The sequence below is a fragment of the Antechinus flavipes genome, chromosome 3 (genome assembly GCF_016432865.1).
Source record: "Antechinus flavipes isolate AdamAnt ecotype Samford, QLD, Australia chromosome 3, AdamAnt_v2, whole genome shotgun sequence".
Lineage (NCBI taxonomy): Eukaryota > Metazoa > Chordata > Mammalia > Dasyuromorphia > Dasyuridae > Antechinus > Antechinus flavipes.
In genome coordinates this window covers 10,918,109-10,943,408 of record NC_067400.1, presented here as the reverse complement: position 1 = coordinate 10,943,408, position 25,300 = coordinate 10,918,109, and the positions used below count along the sequence as shown (strand labels likewise).

General features: G+C 36.0%; 1 protein-coding gene across 1 annotated transcript; it reads right to left on the bottom strand.

The window, feature by feature from the left end:
- Positions 1 to 793: 793 nt before the first annotated feature.
- Positions 794 to 10,319, bottom strand: SUCNR1 (succinate receptor 1). Its single transcript, XM_051991772.1, has 2 exons — positions 10,181 to 10,319; positions 794 to 4,013 (listed from the first exon to the last, which is right to left on the bottom strand). The coding sequence occupies exons 1-2, from the start codon at positions 10,181 to 10,183 to the stop codon at positions 3,084 to 3,086; spliced, it is 933 nt and encodes a 310-aa protein (XP_051847732.1). The 5' UTR covers positions 10,184 to 10,319; the 3' UTR covers positions 794 to 3,083.
- Positions 10,320 to 25,300: the final 14,981 nt, after the last annotated feature.

Below are 25,300 nucleotides of genomic sequence, written 5' to 3'. Positions count from 1 at the left end.
TAGTTTCCTAATAAATACTTCCCATTCTTTCCTTCAGACATTAATATCAGTCTTCTGCTGACAAGGCAGAAAATGTCTTCATTTTAGTAGCAAAATGGTGCAGTATAATTTCACTTTTCCCTTTTGGCAGCATGCATCAGTCTCTGGAGGTTAATTTTGAGCAATACAATCACATATCAATAAAACATTAACTTAAATGTGTAGGATATTCTATACTCTTTGGGTTGTTTTTTTTTCTCTTTTAAAAATTATTTTTTCCCTTCTACTACCTTCACCCATAAATTTTTTAAGCCCCCAAGAAAAGTTGTGTGATCTGGAAAAGCAGATTGCTATGTTGACTATTTTTAGAAATGATATGTTTCTTTCTTCATTTTAAGGTTAATCACCTTTCTTGGTAAATTCTTGAAAAGGTTACATAAATAAAGGATATTTGTGTACATTCAGGGTTAGAAGACTGAACCGATAGTGAAATTGTTGTGCAATTCCTGAAATAGATAAGCAGAGGTGGAGTTTCAATACCTGTTGGTCAAGGATATGTCCACAGGGATAAACTCACAGATCTTCCAGAGGATCAAAGTTTCTGAAGTTATTTCATCAATGTCTGCTATTGAGGAGGGAGGAAATAATTGTAACTTTAAAAGAAATTCATTTTTTGACATCCTAAAAGTGGATTTAGGAGAAAAATAAATTGAAAGATAGCCCTATACAGAGGGATGGTACCTTCTTCAAAGTCAGTATATTATTTGGTTCCCATGAAAATTAAATGTTTTTTCCTTTACAAATTTTCTAGGAATCAGCAAGATAACAAGCATTTATTAAGTGCTATGTTCCAAGCACTATGTCATGGGCTGGGGGTACAAATTAAGGCAAAAACATGATCCCTGCTCTCAGGGAGCTCACATTCTAATGAGAGACAATATACAAACCACCATGGACACAATAAATGGGAGGCTCAGAGAGAAGACACTCATTGTATGACCTTTTCCAGAAAGTGGATTTTGTTTTGTTTTTTTTTAAATTTTTTTATTTAATAATTACATTATATTTACACTCATTTCTGTTCCGATTTTTTTTTCCCCTCCCTCCCTCCACCCCCTCCCCTAGATGGCAAGCAGTCCTTTATATGTTGGATATGTTGCAGTATATCCTAGATACAATATATGTTTGCAGAACCGAACAGTTCTCTTGTTGTGTAGGGAGAATTGGATTCAGAAGGTATAAATAATCCGGGAAGAAAAACAAAAATGCAGATAGTTCACATTCGTTTCCCAGTGTTCTTTCTTTGGGTGTAGCTGCTTTTGTCCGTCATTTATCAATTGAAACTCAGGTCTCTTTGTCAAAGAAATCCACTTCCATCAAAATATGTCCTCATACAATATCGTTGTCGAAGTGTATAATGATCTCCTGGTTCTGCTCATTTCACTTAGCATCAGTTCATGTAGGTCTCTCCAAGCCTCTCTGTATTCATCCTGCTGGTCATTTCTTACAGAACAATAATATTCCATAACATTCATATACCACAATTTACCCAGCCATTCTCCAATTGATGGGCATCCATTCATTTTCCAGTTTCTAGCCACTACAAACAGGGCTGCTACAAACATTTTGGCACATACAGGTCCCTTTCCCTTCTTCAGAAAGTGGATTTTGAACCAAATCTTAAAGGAATCCTGGGAAGTCAGGACACAGAGGTGAGGAGAGGGAACATTTCAGCCAGTGGGGAAAGCCAGCAGTGAATAAATTGAGTGCTATGTTCAAGGAACCAAAGGAAGTCACTGGATCCTAGAAGGCATGGAAGGGAAGAAGATCGGGAAGGCCAGATTCTGAAGGGTTTTGGAAATCAGAACTTTATATTTAGTCATGGAAGTAATAGGAACCATTGGAGTTTTTGAGTAGGGAGTATGAGATGGTTAATTAGAAGAATCACTTCGGGAGCTGGATAGAGAATGGACTGCAGTGGGCAGAGATTTGAGACAGGGAAATAGTGAGAAGCTTCCTGCAATGCTCCAGGAGAAGGTCACAAAGGTCTGCACTATGTGGTGGCTAGAAAACTACAGAGAAAGGGATGCTTCTTCCAGATTGTCCCTTTGCCCCATCTCCCATCCACCCATACTATATTTAATATATATACCATATCGCATATCCCTGAAATTAACATTTATTGACCACTTACTACACTGAATGTCTCAGAGTTATAGTAGAGTTTTAAGCTTTGATTTCCATCCCCATAATAAGAACTGGGTAAACAAAGGCAAAAAAAAAAAAAAACAGCTTGTTCTCAGGAGGCTTACTCTCCAGAAGGAAATACCATATGTATGCAAAGAAATAGAAAAGGATTTTGAAGGAGGGCATGAACCTTCTCTCCCTTCCTTAGTACTGTACTCCTTCAATTTGTCAGCATTCTCCTTCCCGTGCCTCTTCTCTACTGACCAATTTCCTCATGGAGAAGGAACAATAATTTTGTCCACACTCATTTTTTTTTGACAATAACAAGAGATTACAACCTAAAAAGCACATAGTTCCACCTGTCCACCCTTTTATTTCTCTACACATTGGACCGAGTCTTCTTCGTAACATGGTCATCCCTCTAGTGATAGAGATTTGATTGCACTGTCTATGTTGTTCCCATCATTTGCTTAGAGAGATGGGACTCAATGTGTTGGACAGGTGGGGAGGAGCAGCCATTGTCAATGCCATAGACCACCTAGCCCTTTCTCTCATCACAGGAACAACCCATTGTCTTTTTCCATCACAATGATGACATTCATATAGCCCTTTTCCTTCCTCCACCACGTAACTCTCCATTGCCCTATTGGTGATCTGCAATTTCATTTCTTCAGAGACAGAGTTCCTTGACTCACACCTGTAACACTGCCACAGGTCTATTGGTATTAAAAAGATAGGCTTCCATTTCAGAGATATAAGTTAGTCGATCCATGTTGTAGGGAACAGAGCTAAAACCCACTTGGAGTCAACGAACAAGTCAACAATCCATGGGACCTACCAGAGAAACAAGAAAGCGCTCTCCTGAAGAAAGTGGAACCCCTTTGTCTTTGAAGGATGGCCTCAGCAGGCCAGCAGGGTCACCTTCTAATGAATTTGAAGATAATCCTCACTTGGCTGATCATCATCTCCCGGAAATGATCCCCCATCAGGAAATAGAAGAGAGGGTTGATCACACTGTTTAGAAACGCCAAGGGCCGGGTCAGAATGTAGAATGAGTTGATGATGACCTTTACGCATTTGGTCGGCTCCCAGACCTCCAGGCGGGATGCTATCCTCACATTTCGCATGATGTGATAGGGGGTAAAGAGAACTGAAAATATCACCACTGCCATGATGACCAAATTGAGAGGCTTCTCAAGGGGGAGAGAAGTGCTAAGTTGTCTGCTTCTCTCCTTCAGAAAAAGCACAATTTTCAGGTAAAAGAAGCACATGACAAAGAGTGGAATGAGGAACCCTAGGAAAGTCAGACACACGCTGTAGATGAGGTTCATTTCGGGATTTCCAGAACTCGCGTAGTCGTTACAGGTAGTGTTATCATTTGGGTCAAGGAAAAAGAGGATTGGTAGAAGCTCAAGGGTCACCCAGATCCAGATGGCCACAGAGATCAAGGCCGAAACTTCTTTCTTTTGTAAGAAATGTTCCCGGAAGGGATATTTCATCAGCAGGTACCGGTCAATACTGATAAATGTAAGGAAAAGGATGCTTGTGTATAAGTTGGCATGGAGCAAGTACCTGTTACTTATGCACAGGATATATGCCCCTTCCCCATGGGCATACTGTCTAACCAAAATGGGGAGCGTGCATAAGAGGGTGAGGTCAGAAAGGGAAAGATTGAAGAGGTAAATATTGCCACTCTTCCAGTTTTTTAGGCAGAAAAGATAGCCCAAAACAACAGCCACGTTCCCAAGGATGCCAACGACAAACTCAATGGAATAGACGGTAGGAAGAAAGTATTTTTCTAGGGCTTCCTCTATTCCCAGCCATTTGTTGCAAGTCCCGTTCTGATCCTGAGCAAGAGGAAGAAGAAAAAAATTAGGAATAATGAAATTTTCCCCTTTATGAGACAAAAAACTGTGTTATAACAAAACTCTAATGTTTCTGTGATCGAGAAAGTCATTTAAACTCTCTACTCTTTACCCATAAAATGGAAAGGTTGAAGCAGTATGAGGTCACTTCCAGCTCTAAATCTATTAATCAATGTATATTTTTAGTCTAAACAACAGCCTCGGCCAAAACAAAACAAATTATAACAAATCACAACAGTTGATCCTGATTTTTAGGAAACAGTAGAATTACATCTCCATATGTTTATGAAAAACAAAGACAAGTATTTTGGACAATCCTGTGCTAAACATTCACATGTCCTTCCCCAACATTCCTAGTTGTGTCAACCAACCTAGGCTCAAATCCCAGCTCTCCTTTTATTGCCTAGGTCACTTTTCCTTTCTATCAGTCTCCTCATCTGGTAGATGATTGTTGAGGACCAAAATGACATCATTAACACAAACAGTCCCTCCGAATTTTTGAGGTAATTTCTCTAACTTTGTGCATTTCCTGAGCTAATTCAATTCTACTTTACTCATAGAGAACAGCACCTTCTCTGAGGAAGGCTCACCATGCTGGGCGGTCCTGTGTCCATGTCATGCAATCAAGTCAAAAGTTCTTAAGAGACCTGGAGAGTATTTGTGCTCATAAATACTTTTTTGTGCTTTTTTTGACCACCTTGTGAGCACTTGCCCCGTGAGAGTTCTCCATAAAATAATCTTTTGTGCAAGCAATAATCAATGTGGCTGCTCTCTTGTCCAAAAAAATCTATGATCTGTCATCTTCCAATCTATCATCACTAGCTTCATATAGCTACCTGAATTACCTGAGAAGTTATGACTTTGTAGTCTTGACTCGAGTGCTACCTTCCAACTCTGGCTCAAATCGGTTTTTCCAGATTGATTTCAGATTAGTTCCAATCTTCATTCCATCAAAATTGGGCTACATAATTCTCTCCCACGACTTTGCAAAGGCTGATCCCCACCCTTGAAATGGCGTCTGGTCTCACCTTGGCATCTTGGAATGAACTCAAGATTCAGTTTAAGAAAGAAACACCTTCTATGTAGGAGACCTTTGATGATTCCCCCATTTAATTACTTTGTTATATATTTCTACATTTACTCATATTTCATACTGTGCATTTCATATTTATGCTTCCTTGATATGTGATTCAGTAAGTCATAACGTCTCTGTGACTGATTTTCTTCATCGAAAAATAGATATTCATAGTATCTACTTCATAAGGATGATAAAGATTGAATAAAATCACTCTCTCTATATATATAATGCTTTAAGTTTTCCTAATTTTAAGATGATATAAAAATGCTAGCTAATGAATTCTTAAATAGCGACAAAGTCAATAATAAATTTTTCATTTCAAAATTTATAAAAGTTTTGTGAGGCAGCCAGGCAATGGGAAATTAAAAATAAAGATGGACATTTTGTTTTCTGAAAAATATACAAGTGCAAACATTAAGCAAAATGAGTTGCATCCTATTTTTGTTAATCTTGAAGATTTCATAAAATAACAAATTCATTTGTCAAGTTTTGAAAAGCTGATTTCCATGATTTGAGGAAGGTTACTGGGAATTGCAGCATAGGAACTGCAGAAGCACCACTCACTGCTTCTTTATTCAGAGATTTCTTTGCATAATCAGTCAATAATAACTTGAAATCATTTAAAGTTTATTTCAAAGAAGAGGCATTTTTCCTGAATCAACTTATATCAGTTACATATAATGATAGAACACTACTTGGGACCTAAAAATGGGGACAAGGAAAAGTCCAGCAATAACAGAACCAAGCTTTTTAAAAATGAAAGTTAGGAGCCCCTTAGTCAGAGGCAAATGCAAAAGTTCAAGTCAGAGATCTATTCACTAGTGCTTTCAAGTTCAGCAACACCAGCTTGGGCACACTGGTTGAAAATGCATGTGATAATAATAACTCATTTATAGTCTTAGAATTGGACAACTCTTCACATATATTATCTTTAAAGCTCACAATGTAGGTCCTACTGCTATTATTCCCATCTTTTAGATGGCAAAACTGAGATTCAGACTGTTAAAGTGACTTTGCCCCAGGTCATAGAGCTAATAAATGGTGGCATAAGAACTTGAACTCAAGAGTTCTGATTCTCAGTATTCTGTTTTCCCCCACTCTATCATACTGTGTTCCCTAGAAGCACCAAATCCAACATTTTATCTAATTTTTGTTTCATGATTAATGTTAAGTGATGAAGAAGAAGAATACTAAAGAGTTTTAATAAGGCATTTTGATGGATGTATTGACCTGTGAAAATACGTTGACTTCAATAATATTGATAAAAAAACTATGGGAATTACATGATAACTTGTATGAAACATCTTTTAAAACTTTTGAGACACCATAAAAATGTGTTTGACTGTAATTCATGCTGCTGGGCTTTGGGGACCATGACTGGACTGCAAAGGTTGATGATATGTAACATATGTTCATTATTTTATAGAATCATCTATACCAATTTTATAATTTAAATGATTCTTGGATAATCCTAATAACTGTAGATTTGGCAAACTATTACAACATTTCGGTGATGTTTCTTCTCTTATCCCTTGGAGGTGAAATAATTGAGTCAAAAACAAATCAAGATAACTTTTTTGTTATTGTTAACACTTTCATCTATTTCATTGCTGCTTTGCTTTATCAGGCAGATATTATGTAAATCACTAATCTATTAGTGAAGCAGACATTTTGAAAAACTGATGGCAGTAGAAGAATTCATGATTTAGAACTATTTGGATACTAGGAATAAAGGTAGTTAGGATTTGGCATGGGGCATAGAGAAGAACTTCAACATATACTTTAAAAGCTTAAAACTATACTAAGACTTTTGAGCCATCCTATATACTTACACATGTATCCATCCACATATGCTACTGTATTTTATTAATTATGATTAAATTAATTAATTATTATTATAGTTATTTTATATTTATTTATTATTTATAATAAATATTTATAATATACTTATATTATTATAGTTAATTGTTTATTATGTATATATACACATATATACAAATATGCAAGTGTGGTTAACTCAAAAGTCTTAAAATAGTTTTAAGATTTAAAACCACAATAAGACTTTTGGGGCAGTCTATATCTATGGCAAGAGACTCAAAGACAAAAATAATGGTTTCATATACATCAAAATATTCATAGTAACTCTTTTTCAATAAGAGCAAACAAAACAAAAAAGTCCAAATCCTGGAAACAAAGTAAATGTCAATTAATTATAGAACAGCAGCAAAATAAATTATGATGGTGAATGAAATAGAACACTACTAGACCTTTAGAAATGATAATTTTAAAGAATTCAAAAAAGCATGCAAAGACTTATAAAAACTACTATGGAGTAAAATAAGCAGGAAAAGATGTCCATTATTTCAACCATTATACATGAATAGAGCCACAACCAAAACAGACTGAGTGTTATATAATGATAATGATTCAGCTTGGCCTTGGAAAAGAGATTGGAAAAAGGAATTTCCCTCCCTTATTTGGACAACTGGAGTATTCCTGGTGTGGAGCACTAAACATACTATCCAACTGAACTGATATGGTCTATTTTTTTTTATTTCTTTTTTCTTTCATTTTAAAAATGAAATTAGAGATGGTTCCTGAGGAGGAGGGAAGGGCAGACAGAGGTGTTTGGAGATAGAGGAAAACAAAAGTGAGTAATATAAGGTTATTTTAAAGAGTTTCATTAAGAAATAAAAAGGTGATTCATACTTTGATGGACTGGCTTTAAAATTAATTTCATTTATCAAAATGAGAAATCATTACAAGTGAAGGCCTTTCAAAAACAGGAATCACATGTGTGCGTAATTTTGTGCCTATACTAGTGCCTTCTCTCTCTTTCCTCCCCCCATCCTTTCCACACAATCTGGTCCCACCTCCCACTATACTCCTTAGGAGAGCACCTCATGCTCCATCCCTAATGTATTCTCCAAACTTGCTTAAATGAATGAGACAGAGAGTGAAGGCTGAGCCCTTGCCTGGAGGGATGATAGCAACAGAAAAAGCCAATAAAAGCCAGATGACTAAAGAACTCTCAGGCAGAACTAGGAAAGTTGGGGCAAGGGAATGTCCTAGGGCTAGAGTTTTATCCCTGAACTTCACCTCAAGTTAAAGATGAAGGGAACTCCAGTGGAAAGACCAAAGCTTGAAGAGGTCACAAACTACCAATTGGCTCTCTCTTCTGGCATCTGTTCCCTGGCTCATAAATACACTAGCAATGACTTCCTTTTCTTTTATTCTAATAGATAGGAGATGGCAATGACAAGGAATCTTAAAAGGAATGATTGTGGGCTAAGTTAAGCTTCCTAGGACCCTTAGTATTAATCAATGAGGTATCAAAACATAATGATGGTAAGCATGATCTTTAAGATTGTTGTTTCTGCAAGCATTTTACAGGGTCTCAAGATGCTTCCCAAGACTTTTCTCTATATAATATCCATCCCCACCCCTTTCCTAATACAATCAGAAAGTGTTTTCCAATGAAAAACTGACATTTGTATTTCTATCTCTAGATAATCTTTAACATAGAATATTATATAGATAATAATATTGTAGAACACAGAATAGAAACAGTGACAAATTTACAAAATTTCTCTTGTTAGGTTCTTCAAATGGTTACTGATAGAGGGGAGAATGACAATGAAAGTAGCATTCTGAGTCCTCTGAGCTATCTCTAAAACTATGCCTGAGGCTTCCAAAGCTTTATGTGAGATCACGCTCACATAAAAGGATTAATCATTTTAAAAATATGAATTCTGTGAAAGGAGCCAGCATCCATTCAGTTTGCTCCTCTGGGCATTTGAGCACATTCAATATCACATTTATGTTGTAATTTCCCACTGCTTTTGTTTGTTTTTTTTTTTTTTTTTTTGCTATGAATTAATAAGTTTTTCATTTTGTAAAAATGCATTTGCATCCATTTCAAATACATTTGAAATTTTAGTTGTAAAACTGAAATAACTAATTTAGGAATATCTCAGTATATGATAACATTTTGCAGTAACAAAACCAATAATAATGATAAAATAATAGTTGCTAATTATATAGCATTTTGAGAATTTCATAGTACTCTACCTATAGAATTTTTCTTATAGCCCCGAGGCAAGTTTTTTTCAAAACAAACCAAGGTGAATTACCTCTGCCGAAAACTACTTTAACTACTTCTATTTAATAAGGTTTTCAATTATTAAAATTCTTTGAATGCTGGGGGGAAAGAAAAACCATTTAGATTTTGAGCACTTTGCATTTGTTGTGCAAATGACCTCCTATAGCAAAGAATTAAAATATTAATATTTTATGCCCTGATATAATATTTATTAGGTACTTGTATTTACAAATAATCATATGACTCCTTATACATATATTCATACAGCATCTTAGATTAAGTTTTCTTAAAAAAACTAGTGTGGTTCAAGCTCTTCAATATATTTGGGGGTTTTTTTCCCCCAAAAAAATATCCTCAGGTTTATTTTAATTATTAATGTTAAATAGAAATAACATTCATGTTAAATGCAAATAACGATTCAAAGAGTTGTCTTAAAATATTTCCTTAATATATGTTGCTAGCCAATGGAGAGAACAGCTACATGGATTCCTAGTAAACATAATATTGTTTGTCCTCTGTACTTTTCCTGCTAAATAACCATAGCTATTTCACTAACTCTATTTACTGATTTTAGTGCAATATTAAGCTCTTCTTGAAACACTGTCAGAGACCACTAACATGATCCATAAATTGAACCAGGTCTTTGGCAGTTTTGTTTTAAAGGAATATTGATTTTCAAAGAGATCAGTGCTTTTGACATTAACCCATAAGACAGAAAACAATTTACAATCTGTCAATAAAAAGTTATTTAAAAAAAAAACACACACACAATTTACAAGTTAGAGTTATACTCCCTGCCCCCCCTCCCCCCCAACACACACACACACTTTTGGAGTGAATTTGGACCAGCTGGCCATGGTTTAAGCATTAGCCAAAACATTAATCATCCCCTTTTCCAGGGGGGCCACTAGTTGCTGGCCCAACATGACATGAACTTGACTCCAGAGAGTGAGGAATATTGTAGCTTACCATTCTTTCGGATGGGCAGGCACTCCTCAGCAGCCCGGTGATGAGTGATGCTTCTGAGTGGCGGGACTGCAGCTGTATTGCCTTATTTCATCTCATTTGCATATCATGCAATCATTCAAAGCACATTGACGAGTTTATTTATCTGCCCTGCCAAAGCAGACCTATGTGCAGTTTCCTGTAAAGGGGAGGTGCAAGCCCATTAACTCTTTCATGAGGGAGGAAGAACAAACTGAAAATTTAGAAAACTCTGATGTTTAAATTCCCCTGTGCGCAATTAAGACATTAGCTGACTGTTTCTTATTTTCATTCATAAGCTTTCAACCTGAGCTGGATTCAGAGTTAACTAATATTTTACTAAAATCATAATTTTTGTGCAAGGAAAGACATCCTACCTACAGGATCAAAATAATAGCTAATTTGCTAGCATTTTACACATTGCTTTCAGGTTTATAGATAGCATTTCATTTTATCCCTGCAACAACCCTGAGAAGTGTTATTAATCATTCTTTATTTCACAGTTCAGGAAACTGAGGTTAAGGGACTTCATCAAAATCACATAGCTAATAAGTAGCTAAGGCTGAATTTAAACTCAGATATTTCTGACTCCAGGTCCAGTGCTCTGTCCACTGTACCATCTAGCTGAATCACAGGATCACATATTTAGAGGTAGAAAGTCCAACTTCTTCCCTCCTCCTCTCCCCCCCCCCCCACCCTTTTCACTTGTTGTTGAGTGGACTTTTTGTACCCCCATTGGGGCTTTTCTTGAAAAAGATAATGGAGTAGTTGGCCATTTCCTTTGCTAACTCATTTTACAAATGGGGAAACTGATACAAACAAGGTTAATAAGTTTCTTGACCCCAGGCTGGGCACTCTAGCCACTGCACCACCTAGCTATCCAACTTCATTTTTTAGATTAGAAAACTAAAGGCCAGAGAGCCTAATTCATTTCTCTATAGTCACAAAGATAGTATATAAGAGGTAGGGTTGGAACTCAGGTCCTCTGACCCCAAATCTAGTTCTTTTTCCACTGTGCCCCCCTCCATCTCTTTCTCTCTGTAGCAGGTGGAAAGTTAAAGGTATGGCAATGAGAAGTCGAATGATATACCCCTTATTACAAGAACAAGATTCAGAAGAAAGACTTTGTACATGATTCTAGGGCTGAATCTCTAAACCACCCTTCCAGGCTGTATCTCTGCAACAAGTACTTTTATCCATAAGTTAGCCTAAAGCTATGGAGCAATGAAGTCCTAAACGACAAACCTCCTCTCCCCTTGCCTCCCCCCCCCCCCCCTTTTGGCACTCAAATTTAAAGATATGCAAAATAAATGCCTTAGACACCCAGGAGTAGAAGGGGAGGAGATAGGCAATAACAGGACTTTAACAAGTCTGATCTGGAATTACAGCAGGAGGCAAGCTGCTATTATTATAGAGCAAGATTTCTTCATCCTTTTCTGTTTGTTTGGGATTTTTTGAGCAAACTTTGTCCATCCCCCCTGCTCAGAATCATGCTTTTAAATGCATAAAATCAAACACTACATAGGAGTTCAAAGGAAACCAATTAGATTTGAAATTAAATTTGAAATATAAATATCTATACATATATATACATATTTGTATTAATTATTAAATTTGAAATATAAATATATATTACATATATAAATATATGAAATATACATATAGAGATTTGTATATATCTATTCACCTATTCATTTATCTCTATTCATCTGTTCATTCATCTACCTATCTATAGATAGCTATATACATATAGATATCAGTATCTCCATCCATCCATTTATTCATCTCTATTCAGCCATCTATCTACCTAAATGTCTTTATATACATAGATATAAATATTTATGTAGATATATATATACATCTATTCTATTCATCTACTTCTTACCATATATTCATCTAGTGATCTCTGTCTATCTGTCTAAAGTTATTACTATCCTGGGTTAAGAACCTTTGTCTATAGACCCACAATGCACACCTGCCTCATGTTGTTTGTGTCTATCAAAAGTAGACAAATATACTTCAGTGAACTCTGACCCAAAATCTACAAAACATATCTAGCAGTTCATTACTTAAGTGCTAATTTGGGATTTAGGGAGAAAAAAAGTCTAAAGTCAACATCCTTTGTATTTTTTCCCACAGAGACAAAGCTAGATCTGGTATTTAAAAGAAATGGCTCATTTGCAATCCACTCATTTCTTTGTGGGATCAGAAAAGAAACACTTGATAATAAGATTTACTTTTTTTTTGTCTTGTAGCTCTACTCAAGCATTTTAAAATTTTATTTCACAAATGTTTCCTTGTATCTAGTTTATGGAAGTAGAAGAAAGTTTTCATTTTTCTAAAGGGGATTATGATGACATTTTATTTTTTATTGTTATTTTTTAAATTAAAGCAACATATGCAAGGACAATTAAGATTTACTTTCCAAAATGAAGAAATTGAATGCCAATAGTCCCTTCAAAGTTTCAACATTCATGGGCATGATCACAAGGATCATACTAATTGAAAAGAGGGGATTTATACCAGGGATGCAGGGTGGATCAGTATCAGGAAAACTCAACAGAATTGATGAGATCAATAACAAAATCAACAAAAATCATGATTTTATCAATAAATACAGGAAGAGATTTTTACAAAACAATTCCTGTTTTAAAACACTAGAAAGCATAGGAATAAAAAGAGTCTCTTAAAGGTAATATCTATCTAAAACTTCAGAAAACATTGTCTGTAATGGGGATAAATTTGAAGTCTTCTTAATAAGATCAGGACTGAAGCAATAATGTCTATATCACCATCATTCAGTATTCTGCTAGGAACATTAGCTGCAGCAAAACAACAAAAAACAAAAATAAAAACAAACAAACAAAAAAAGAAATCAAAGGAAAAACATATGCACTGAGGAAATAAAATTTGCAAATATGGTACACTTAGAGTACCCTGAAGTATCAAATAAAAAAACTAATTGACATTAATTAATATTAGCATTAATTAATTAATTAGTGAATTTGCAGGATATAAAATAAAGTCACATAAATCATCAACATTTCTATATACTACCAACAAACCCAGCAAGGAAAAAAAAATACAAAGATAAATGACATTTAAAATGTCTGTAGATAATATAATACTTCCAAATCTATCTGCTAAGACAAACACAGAGACTATATGAACACAACTACAAAACAGTCCACACAAATCAAATCTTAACAATTAAAGAACTATTAATTGCTCATAGGTAGGCTGAGCCAATATAATTATAAAAATTTCTGCCTAATTTAATTTACTTATTTAATGTTATACCAAAGAAACTACCAAAGAATTATGTTATAAAGCTAGAAAAAAATAAAATGCATCTGGAAGGACAAAAGGCCAAGACAATCAGGGAAAACAGTGGGAGAAAAATAAAAGAAGGAAGAAGATTAGCAGTATCATGTTTCAAACAAATTCATAAAAAACAATCTGGTACTTGATAAAATATAGAGTGGCTAATCAGTAGAAGAGATTAGGTGCATAACATGGAAATAAATGACCAAAATACTGTAGTATTTGATATAGTTTATGACAAAATAAGAGATAAAGAAGTCATAGGAAGTATAACAGATAATTTTGATTACGTTAAGTTTAAAAGAATTTGCACAAATCAAATCAACCAAAATTAGGAGGAAAATAAGAAATTTGAGAGATTTTTTTTAATTTCTCAGATTAAGGTTTCATTCCTCAAATACAAAAGAAAATGAGCCAGATTCCTAAAATAAGAGTCATTCCCCAAATGACAAACTGGTCAAAAGGTATGAAGAGGTAGTTTTCAGAAGAAATCAAAACCCTCAATATGGAAAAATGCTGTAAATCACTAATAGAGAAATGAAAATTAAAACAATGTTGAAGTACCATCTTGTACCTATCAGATTGACTAATTTGTAAGAAAAGGAAAATTATAAGTGCTGGAGGGACTAGGGAAAATGGGGACATGCTAATGTACTATTAAGGCAGTTAGGTGGTACTGAAGAGAGAACCTGTCCTGGACAGGTCAAATCTACTCTCAGACACTACTTAACTGTGTGCTTCTGAACAAGTTATTCAATCCTATTTGCCTCAGTTTTCTCATCTGTAAAATGAGTTGGAAAAAGAAATGACAAAGAATTCCAGGATCTTTGCCAAGGTAATCCCAAATGAAGTCAAAGAGTAGCACATGACTGAACAGTAACAATATTTTGGAGCAGTTCCATTATACATTAGCTTAAGTGTTGAAACGGGGGGGGGGGGGGGGGGGGAGAGGAGGGGGAACTTCATTCAAATCTGGTCTCAAACACTTACTAGCTGTGTGACCCTTTGCACTTCACTTAATTCTTTTTGCCTCAGTTTCCTTATTCGGCTGGATAAGGAAACAGCAAACCATTTCAATATCTTCAAGAAAATCCCCAAAGGAAATGTGAAGAGTCAGACATGACTGCAACAAGAGGCTATTAATCCCATTTTTTAGTTTAGGAAACAGGATGAAAGATTAAATGCTTGGCCCAAAGAGAATAAGTATATGAATTTGGATTTGTACTTGAGCCTTTTTGACTGTAGGCTCTGCATTCTATCTACAACACATCTACCCCATTAACCTGTGTTAACTTTCAAAGACACATTTTGATACCAAACTGAGACATCTTATAAAAACTTTATTAGTTAGAAGAAAAAAAAATCCTATGTAAGTCAATAGGAAAGATCTGGTCTGGGAATATTAAAAAACTCCCTTTAGGAGAGAGAGGAGATATTATATCTAAGGTTGTTCAAATGATAGAAAAAAAAAATTCAGGCTTAGTTTAAGGACAGCATCTACACATTTCTGGAATTCTGTGACCATTTCCAGGACCAGATTAGTGTTTCCCAGAACAAAACATGCCTTTGGAAATAAAGAGTGACATTTGAAAAATAAGAGTCTAACCAGAAGAATGTTTGAGGAATTTTCAGTGTCCCTAGACTAGGAAAATTATGTAAAAAGTTCTTGGAGTTTGTTTTTGTTCTGTCACCAAGAAACGGCTACTTCGAAGCGACTTCTGTTGTGTCAGGAAGAACTCTAAGGTACAATTCTCCATTTTGATCCATGTGACTGTTGGCAGCCTCAGTTTCCCTTTTCTTTCAAATGGAAGTAACATTTGTTTTTGTCATTGTCATGAAAGATATCAAGTCTAGACTCAAATAGCAGGGTCACCTGATATTCATCTCATTTCCAAATTTATCTTCATCATCTCTTGTCTTATCTTCTCAAGATATCCTAGGGTTGTAAAGCACAATAACCTTAGGAAGTAGATTAAATGGAAATAGGATGTGGCCCATTTTGCAAATAAGGAAAATTAAGTTTTGACCACTAATGTGTTTGTGTGTGACTGTAGCTAATATGGGTTTGAGACAAGATTTGAATTTAATTTCCCTTACTCCAAATCTAGTGTTCAATACACTTTGGCATACTGCCTCACTTTTATCTTACCTCATCTTGTTTTATTTTGTTTTGTTTTGGGGGGGGGGAGAATCACTATAATATTGGTGATTCTTGAAAGCATCTTAATTTTTAAGCATCTAGCCCACTCCAAAATTCAATAATTCTAATGCAGTTCCACCTTCTGTCGCCAAAAAGTTCAACATTTTTCTCTGTAAGGATCCTAAAAATCAGACAATTGTTATGATTTAGGATCCATGTTCTTATTCCTTATCTGTGTAAATGGTACAGGAGGTGGGTTTGCCTAAGAATATCATCATTTAGAGGATCCTAGGGAATAGATGTTATTGCTCCATTTGGAGGACAAGGGACTTGCTTCTGGGAGAATCAGCACTAGCCACGGAGTGAGACTGGAGCAAGTGAGGATGCTTTTTAATTGGTACAGTTGACAAACCACATAGATGAGAAGGTGAGAAGGACCTTTTTCTCTTGACTGCCTAGCAGAAATCGCCAATGTCTTCTGCCACTCCCATTACTATTGTCTTCAGCTACATTCTGATGGGGTGATATTGTGAGATAAAAGACTGTACCATAGTTACCTTTTCCTCCTCAAGTTATATGTTCCCTTGAAAAATAGGGCCATTTTGATCTTGTTCATTGCTTTCCATTTCAAGTGCATTGAGTAGAGTCTCTCAGGATTCACAGGAATCCAGGCTGGGTTCTACAGCTAGCATAGCATTGATGCCCAAAGAAATAAGAGTTATCTTTGGACTGATCTTTCTCATCTTTGGGCCTCTAGCCCAATGGAAGAATTCATCTGAAGTCATGTCTTAATGGGACCAATGATATGTACAAGCTGACCAAAGTTTTAAGTCTGATCTTCTCAAGAGATCAGTGTGGTATAGGAAGAATTATGCCCCTAGAGTGTCAGAAAAAAAAAAAATGTTTTTATGCTGGTTCTTGCTATAGATGAGAAGCAAATACTCCTTTGTAAAAGCTAATTGATGTCAAATGTTAAATAGAACTGGGATACTGTTACTAGCCCCCTAAAAATGGGGGAGAACAGTCTTAATCTAATAGTAAAGAATCATTTTACAAATCACTCTCAGGGTATCCCAGAACTTTGTGAAAAGATGTAGCTGGTAAACGTACATGGTAGATACACATATCATTCCTGTTTCTGGATATAAAAACTATTTTATATTGATCTTTGCAATTTTTGACAAATCTCATAAAGTCCCATGTTTTTAGGACTTGTTCTAGTAGATTTTTTTTTCTGGTGGTTTAAACCATTAACTGTAATAACCTCTCTCTTATGTAAAACTCTTTGAGTAATCTTAAGAAATTCTGCAAGAGGCAAACATTTCCAGTAAAATGTAGATATGTGGCAACTCTTGGAGAATAAAAGAAGAAAGTCCATATGGACGTGCATGAACTCCAGCAGGAATATAGAGGCAATACAAGCCAGAGACACCTAGCTGTCTTTAAATAATAAGATTTACAAACAGAGAATGGTTGCAAGCATTGATGTGTTAAAGACCAAATAAGAGTAATGAGGCACATCCAAATATAATACTGAGTGGCAAAAGCTTTTTATAGATCATAATAGCAATATATTTGAAATGTACTCATCTAGATTTTCTCAGCCTTTCACAAGCTCAGCAAAAACATAATGAAAACATAAGGTCTTAAATTCACTAGTCATTTCCCTTAACAGTAGCCACTCTTGAACTAACAAATGGTTTTCCTTTGCAATACAAGAACTTTGATCATAATCTAGCCCCCCTTTTCCCCTGCTGTTCAAGAATAGTTCAAGAAAAAAACCAAATTATTCATTTGCCTTTCCTTCCCCCTCCCTACCTTGTTAAAGTTCTCAAAAAAACTATTTAAGAATAGGTTTTGAGTTCCTTGGAGAAAATACACTCATCACATTGAAATGACGGTTAATCCAATGGTTATCCCCTTATCATAGGAATGTGGATGGTCATCCCTCTTTTCAATCACATTCATAATTAACTGGCTTTTCCATTTTCTCTATGATAAAATTCAAAGCAGAGTTCATAATTAACAGATTATTTTAGTATGAACCTGAGCAAAACCAAATGTTTAAAAAAAAAGATTACGTCTAAGTAATTTTGATAAGGACATGTTCAATTATCTTTTTTCCTAATTACACTTGACTATATCCACTTTCAGGGCAGGAAATGATATCTTTTTGTTTTCATTTTTGTTTTTTTGTTGTTTTGTTCATTTTGTAGTCTTTCACATAAGAGACACTTCTTGAATGTTTAATGATTTGATTTCATTTAGTAAGTAAAACAAGTATTAAACACTCCCTTGTGCTAGACCTAGAAGATATTAAAAATATGTGACATAGGCCCTGCTCTCCAGAAACTTCTGCATGTTCTAGATTTGTCTTATAAAGTCCTTTGAAATTCAATTTGAAAAAAAAAATCAATTAAACAAGCATCTCTTGAGTGGATGCTACATTTCAGACAGGATGCTAGGTACTGAAAATAAGTGTTTTTTAAAGTTTCTAGTCTCAAAGAACTTATGTTTTATTGGGAAAGACAAGTAGAGGCTAGTTCTTCAAGATAATCCAGGATAGAAAAATATTCCTTCAGTTCATCCCCTTTGCTAAGGCCATTCCCCGTCCTAGAAGGATCTCTCCTCTGGAGCTCTATGAAGCCTTATCTTCCTTGAAGTTCACAGTGGGTACCTCCTCATTGGTGCAGCCAGAGACCTACTGGTGATCTCATCTCTCTTCCATATTTGCTTGTATTTACATTTTTGGCTCACGCTCATGCTTTATGAGTCAATAGAAGGTACAACGTCATCTCCTTTAAGTTCTGTTTCATTTTCTGTTGCTCCAATGACAAGAATAAATGCCTTAAAATTGTTTGTCAAAGTACACGTGTAATAAATATACTTATATATATGTATATATATGCATATTTATGTGCATATGTTTGTGATTATGTACACACACACACACACACACACATACACACTTTAAAAAAACTTTTAGGACTAACAAATGAACAATTGTCTCATGAAAAATGAAAACATTCTATCATGCTTTCAATAATAGCAAACTAATTTTATACAGCACCTGAAGTTTTGCAATGCACTTTACTCATTTGATTCTTACCACAACCAAATGAGGCTGGCGCTATTATTACCCCCATTTTAGAGATGAGGAAACTGAAATATAGGCAGTTGTCAAGTGAATTGCTTAAGATCCAATGGAATATTTGAATTTAGACCCATCCTGACTCCAAGACTAGTAATTTAGCCCCAGCTAGAGACATTATTATCTATGATAATTCATTTCTCTCTAATCCTGATCAGATTAAAAATAAAAGAATCAATAGATTGTAGAAATATTGTGTCCATGTTACGTATGTGGAAAGGAAAAAGTGAGCTTCACTGAGCATTCCTAGATAGATTTCTGTTGAATTGACTTATAACTATTGTCTGAAAGCTACTCAATTAAACAGCAATAAAAAAAGATGAAATATGATCAGTGTAGGACTACTCAAGTGAAAGAAGAAAAGACCCTGGTTTTAACAGTACGTGGTTAATAGTGGCCATGAAAATGACTTGGACAGACAAAGCCTAAGGTCATCAAATGAGCCTCTGGGTTAGATCTATCTTTCCTGGAATCTTAAAAACAGAAACCACATCCACATAAATATACTGTGGGGCTTTGTAATATAAACCAGAACATTGTGTGTTCCTTGCATGCTAGGCAATATTAAAAACTTTCAAGAAGTCAAAGTTTCTTCCTAAAGCAAATCCCATATTTTAAATTGCATTCTTCTTGGATTGTAGGCTAGAATCTCAATGCCCCATGCCAAGCTCCCCTCATCTATTAGGTACACAAAGCTTACCAACCTGAAGGGGCTCCCATAAAACTCCCCAAAAGGGAGTTTTTTCATACATCATACATGTTTCTTAAAGGAGGTTCTTTTTGCTCCTTCCTTTTGAGGGAAGGTCCTCCACTTGAGCCATAAATCATTCCCTGGAATGTCTGAGTTGGGGAAATAATAAACTAAAAAGTAGATAAATGGAGAGCCTAAACTGGTCATTAGAGGATTTCTTCAGACTTGACTCTGGTTCAAAAAAAAAGTGATTAGAAGGAATATATCCTTATCTTTCCCTCCTCACCTTTCTCCAATTCAGCTAAATGGTGAAAGACCCATCCAGTCCATTTATATACATCTATATCTATAGCTAGATACATATGTAGATATACCTCTATATACACACACATATCAATATACATGTAGGTATCTAAGACAAATACTGCAGATGGACAATGAACTGGCCCAGTGTTTTTCATTAATCCTGAATTTTTCTCTGCAGCAAAGCCTTACTTTAAATAATACTAATGGTTTTCTAGTGAAGATAGTTGACTAAGTGACATGGAAGACCATAGTTTCAATAGAACTAAAGTTATAGATCACCCAACAAGGGCAATAGGGAAATTAATTCTAGATATAAGTGCAGTGCAAAATATTACCTGCTATCAACAGAAATGAATCTTTTTGATAAGAAGGCTTACCAGGCTAATCATATCCATGTAGAAAGTAAAGGACAATAGATATTCCCTCTACCATTTTATGCTCCAATGGCATCTTCACAACATCAAAAGAGTATAGGACAGTTCCCAGAACTTGGACAAGCCACCTTGATCGAATTTGTATGAAGGACATTGTGAAGAGTTATACAAGATTAGATGAGTAGATGGCTGACTTCATACACTGAGGGAGTAACAAGATGCTTTAATGGATCAAAGCAGGAATTAAGTCCCCTTAAATGATAATGCCCTCCCACTGTCACTTTACCTCTAGGAAATTTATCACAGAACTTCTATTTGGGAGACAGAAATGAGTGACAATTATTGGGGCTAGAGGAGCTCCATCTGGGATATTGACAGAATTATGCTCAGTCTCCTGGTAACTCTTTGCCAAAAGGAAGAAATTGTATCCTATTCCTCTCTCTCCTCCTACTCACAATTTTCTTCTGTTGACATATAGTGGACACCCATGATTGATAGGCAACTAACCAACTATTAGCATCTGCACCATGGTGACTCTCAAAATCATAAGTGCTCTATACTTCAGAGATTGTAGAGGTCAACTAGTCCAATTCATACTAAGTTTGAAAAAATTATGCCTTCTACAATGCATCAAACAAGGGGCCAACTATTATTTGTCAAAAGTAAATCTTATAATGGATCCCCTTAAAAAAACAAAAACATGTTTTATTGGTATTTTTTTCTTCATCACCTATTACTTCCCAATGATTTTCTTCCTCATAACCCTTCCTTCCCTTTAAAAAGAAAAACTAAGACTCCATCTTCAACCTCATCTCTTTTTATGCAGAACACCTTCCATTCTGTTGCTTCCCAACACAAATAATTATTGGGGTGTATAGAAAGAAAACCCAATCGAGTCAGAGGATTTGGGTTTGACTACTTACTACATGGGCAAGTCATTGATCTTCATGGAGATATCTCCTTAGCTGTGAAATTAAGGGATGGGCCTGAGGGTCCCCAAGGTCCTTTCCAGATTTAACTCTAGGATTCTGTAATGATTTTAGGTCATGTTGACTTGTGAAATAGCATAACTTTCAGTTTCTTAATGGAGCAGCAAGCTCTATCCAAGGTATCCATTAATTCTCAGTTAGAATAATGTTTATATTTCCATGTACAATTGTTTTTACAAGTTTCCCACAAACCAGAGGTCAAGTTTTTTGGTAAGAAAATCCCAGGAGTTTTAATCATTTTCAAATTCTGCTAAATTCTAGTTGATTATATTCTAATTAAGCTATCCAAAAGGATTTTTTTAAATGTCCACTTAGACTTCATCTTTCTAAGTTTTTTTTTCTTTTTTCGATAATTATAATTCCACAACTGGCAGCATTGGGGACAGGACAGAGCAGGTTTCACAATCAAGAAGACTTGGATTCAAGTTCCCCTCCCCTCTTACCATGAATTGGTTTCATGATCCTGAACAAGTCATCTAATGTACCCAGTTTCCTCTCTGTGGAAAAATAACAGCAGCTGGCATTTCTAAAAGTGTTTTAGAGGTTGTAAAGGACTTCATATAGATTCACAAGAGAACCCTGCTAGTAAAGTATTATTGTTATTCCCATATACAGATGGAGAAACTGAGGCACATAACTTTGTGAGAAAAATATTATTATTCCCATATACAGATGAAGAAACAGACCCAGAAATGTAAGATAATTTATCTAAGGTGACATTGCTAGTAAGTATTTGAGGCAGGATTTGAGCTCAGTTTTTCCTGACACCAAATCCTTAAAACCTATTTGCTGTACCATAAAGGTCTGAGTTGACAAAGGAAATGCACCAAGAGCTAGCTACCTGTACCAACAAAATCATGGATCCATTTAAAAAGATAAAAGCATGTCACTGTCTATTGCTTCATTCTATAATTGTAACCATGTTTTATTATTATCATCAGGATGTCCAGATTGTGCTCATAACTTTAAGCTATTAACCTTGTTTCTCAATAGTCAGAATTTTCAGTGTTTTATAAGTACTTAAAATATTTTCATCTCCTTGGCGTATCTGGGGCCTTGTGGTTTTGTTTTAAACAGCGAGATCCTGGCTCCATCATTCCTGCTTCCTCATCTTCTCCATCTGGGTTCCTGAGCCTTGAAGCTTGTAACCCATCCAACTCCCCCAGCTCCTAACCCCCTTCTCGCTCCCTGACCTTTATGATTCCCTCATTCCTCTCCAACCCGACTTCTAAAAGAGGCAAAGGCCGTGAGTATTCTGAGAACCAGATGCTCCCAGAAGTACAAAGACTTTCTGTCTGCTGGCTTAGTTTATCTGACAAAGGACTCAAAATAAGTATTCAAGTTTTTATGGGGCATTTACTGCATTTCTGCTAAGGGTTCTTACTTCAAGTACTATCAGTGAAGGCATTTTCCCACCAGATAATGATCTCAATCACTCCATGCTTTCTTGTCCCTTGCAATATAGATCTGTGTGTTTACAAAAACCTTCCACAGAGAAATTATCCATTATGGTGGGGCCCTTCACATCATTCAGCTAGAATTGAGATATCAAGGTAGACTCAAGCAGCCCATTTACTTTCTCTCAGTCTTGATACATAATTGACTTGTCCCCAAATGCTCATCTCTGGAGACATCTTGTACTTTGCTTCTAGAATTCAATACATTGCTGGTTACTTATTTATTCCTCCTTTGTGTGGTTTCATTACCATTAAATTACCTTTTGATTTTTCTGATACTGGGTACTGTGATTCATAGGTTTACAGCATCTCCAGTAGAATACTGGGATCAAAGAAGTAGGCTCAATCACTTTCTTAAAATAAGAAAGTGTTGGGCCAGAGCCAAGATGGCAGAGTAAAGGCAGGAACTTGCCTAACCACTCCCCCAAACTGTTCTAAGTTCCTTTAAATAATGACTAAAGGAAATTTTAGAGCATCAGAACACCTAAAAAGATGGAATAGAACATTTTCCAGATATAGACAACTTAAGTCAGCAGAAAAGGTCTATGACACAAGAATGGGAGTTCAGTGTACAATTCCCATGCAGGCTGTACCAGCACAGCACTATTCCTGGACCCGGATCCTGCCTCAGCTAGACCTCTGAATCAGGGACAGTACTGATGGCTTCCAGACCTCTCAGCTCAGAGACACCCAAGAGGACTTGGAAGGTAATTCCAGAGCAGGCTAGCACAGCCCCAGCACAGACTCCAGCATCAGGGGGACAGGACTTCTGAATCATCAGTAGTGCTGGAGGCTTCTAGACATCACTGCCAGAAATGTAAGGGAGTTTTTGGGGATCAGCAGACGGGGTCTGGTGGTGGGGTGGGAGTCTGGTATGCAGCCCCAGTGCAGGCCAGCTTCTGCCCCAATTCTCCAGGGCCTGAAAGTCAGCAAAACAGAACTCTTGATTTAGCACAGTAGATCTTACAGCTCCAGGGCAGAAAAGGGCTTGTGGTCAGATTCCTAGAAGGATTTCCGAAAACAACTGCACAAAACCCCAAAGCTTGGGACAGTGCATCCTTCACTCTAGAAACAAAGCCCTACTTTAACAAAGAGTTAAGTCAAGTAATAAGCTGGGGAAATGGGGGGGGGGGGAGGGTCATGGGGGAAGGGAAGAAAGAGTTACTGACCAGTGAAAGTTATTATGGTGAAAAGGAAGCTCAAAACACACTTAGATTATAACAAAGTTCCTACATCCAAAGCCTCCAAGAAAAATAAGAATTGGACTTAGGCCATGGAAGAACTCAAAAAGGATTTTGAAAATCATGTAAAAGATAGAGGAAAAAAATAGGAAATTAATTGAGAGAGGTACAAAAGGAAAGGCAAAAAGCTAATGTGGAAAAGAATGACTTAAAAAACAAAATTAGCCACCTGGTACAAAAGCTCACTGAAGAAAATAATTTTTTTAAAAAGTTGAATTGGGCAAATGGAAGCTAATGACTTTGAGAAATCAAGATACAATAAAACTAAAACAAAAAAAAATAGAAAAAATGTGAAATACCTCATTAGAAAAACTGAAAAATAAATCCAGGAGAGAATTTTAAAATAATTGGTCTACCTGAAAGTCATGACTTAAAAAAAAAAAAAAAAAAAAGCCTGGACATCTTTTAAGAAATTATTAAGGAAAACTGTACTGATATTCTAGAACCAGAGGGTAAAAGAGAAATTAAAAGAATCCATGTACCAACTCCTAAAAGATCCCAAGATGAAAACTCCAAGGAATATTATAGCCAAATTCCAGAACTCCCAGGTCAAGGAAAAACTATTGCAAGTATCCAGAAAGAAACAACTCAAGTATAATGGAGCCACAGAGAGGATAACAAAAGATGTAGCACCTTCTACATTAAAGGACCAGAGAGCTTAGAATATGATATTCCAGAGGCTACAGGTCATTTTTTATTGTCCTTGACCTCCTTTGTAAACCCCAAATTGTTCTTGAGTTTCAGCATTTCTGACCCTATTCTGATAGGGCCATGCTAAGGTTTCTCTTCATGTGCAGTTACTTGCCCATATTTCCATCTTCCATACACAGCTTTGTTTTTTTTTTAAATCTTAGATAAGGAGCTCCCTATGCAGCCATATCAATCCCTCTTACGCCTTTCTTTCCTCCTCACAATCATGTGTACTTCTGTTGTCTACTCTAAGTTTGAGGTTCTCCCATCTGGCAGCTGAGTGGTATATTGGAGAGAAACTCACCTTCCCAAGTTTCCTCAGACACTTATCTGCATGACCTGGAAAAGTCATTTAACCCTATTTGCTTCGGTTCCTCATCTGTATAATGATTTAGAGAAGCAAATAGCAAATCACAATATCTCTGCCAAGAAAACCCCAAATGAGGTCATGAAGAGTTGGTCACGATTGAAAGGACTCAACATCCCCAGTGAACCAAGTTCCTCTGTTGATATTTGGGTTCCGGGACTTTGTTTTCCTTTTCTTGAGCCTTTAGCATATGCTGTGATGAAGCACAGGAGATTTGGCAGATTAGGACTGTGATTTCTCCCTTATATCTATCATTGATTCTCAGTTGGCACAGTCGCTTCCTTCCAAGTTCTGCCAAAATGTTTCATCTGATGACCAGAGCTTCTGATTTCTTCTGAATTACAGCCTCATATCTTCTCTTTTTTTCCCCCTTTC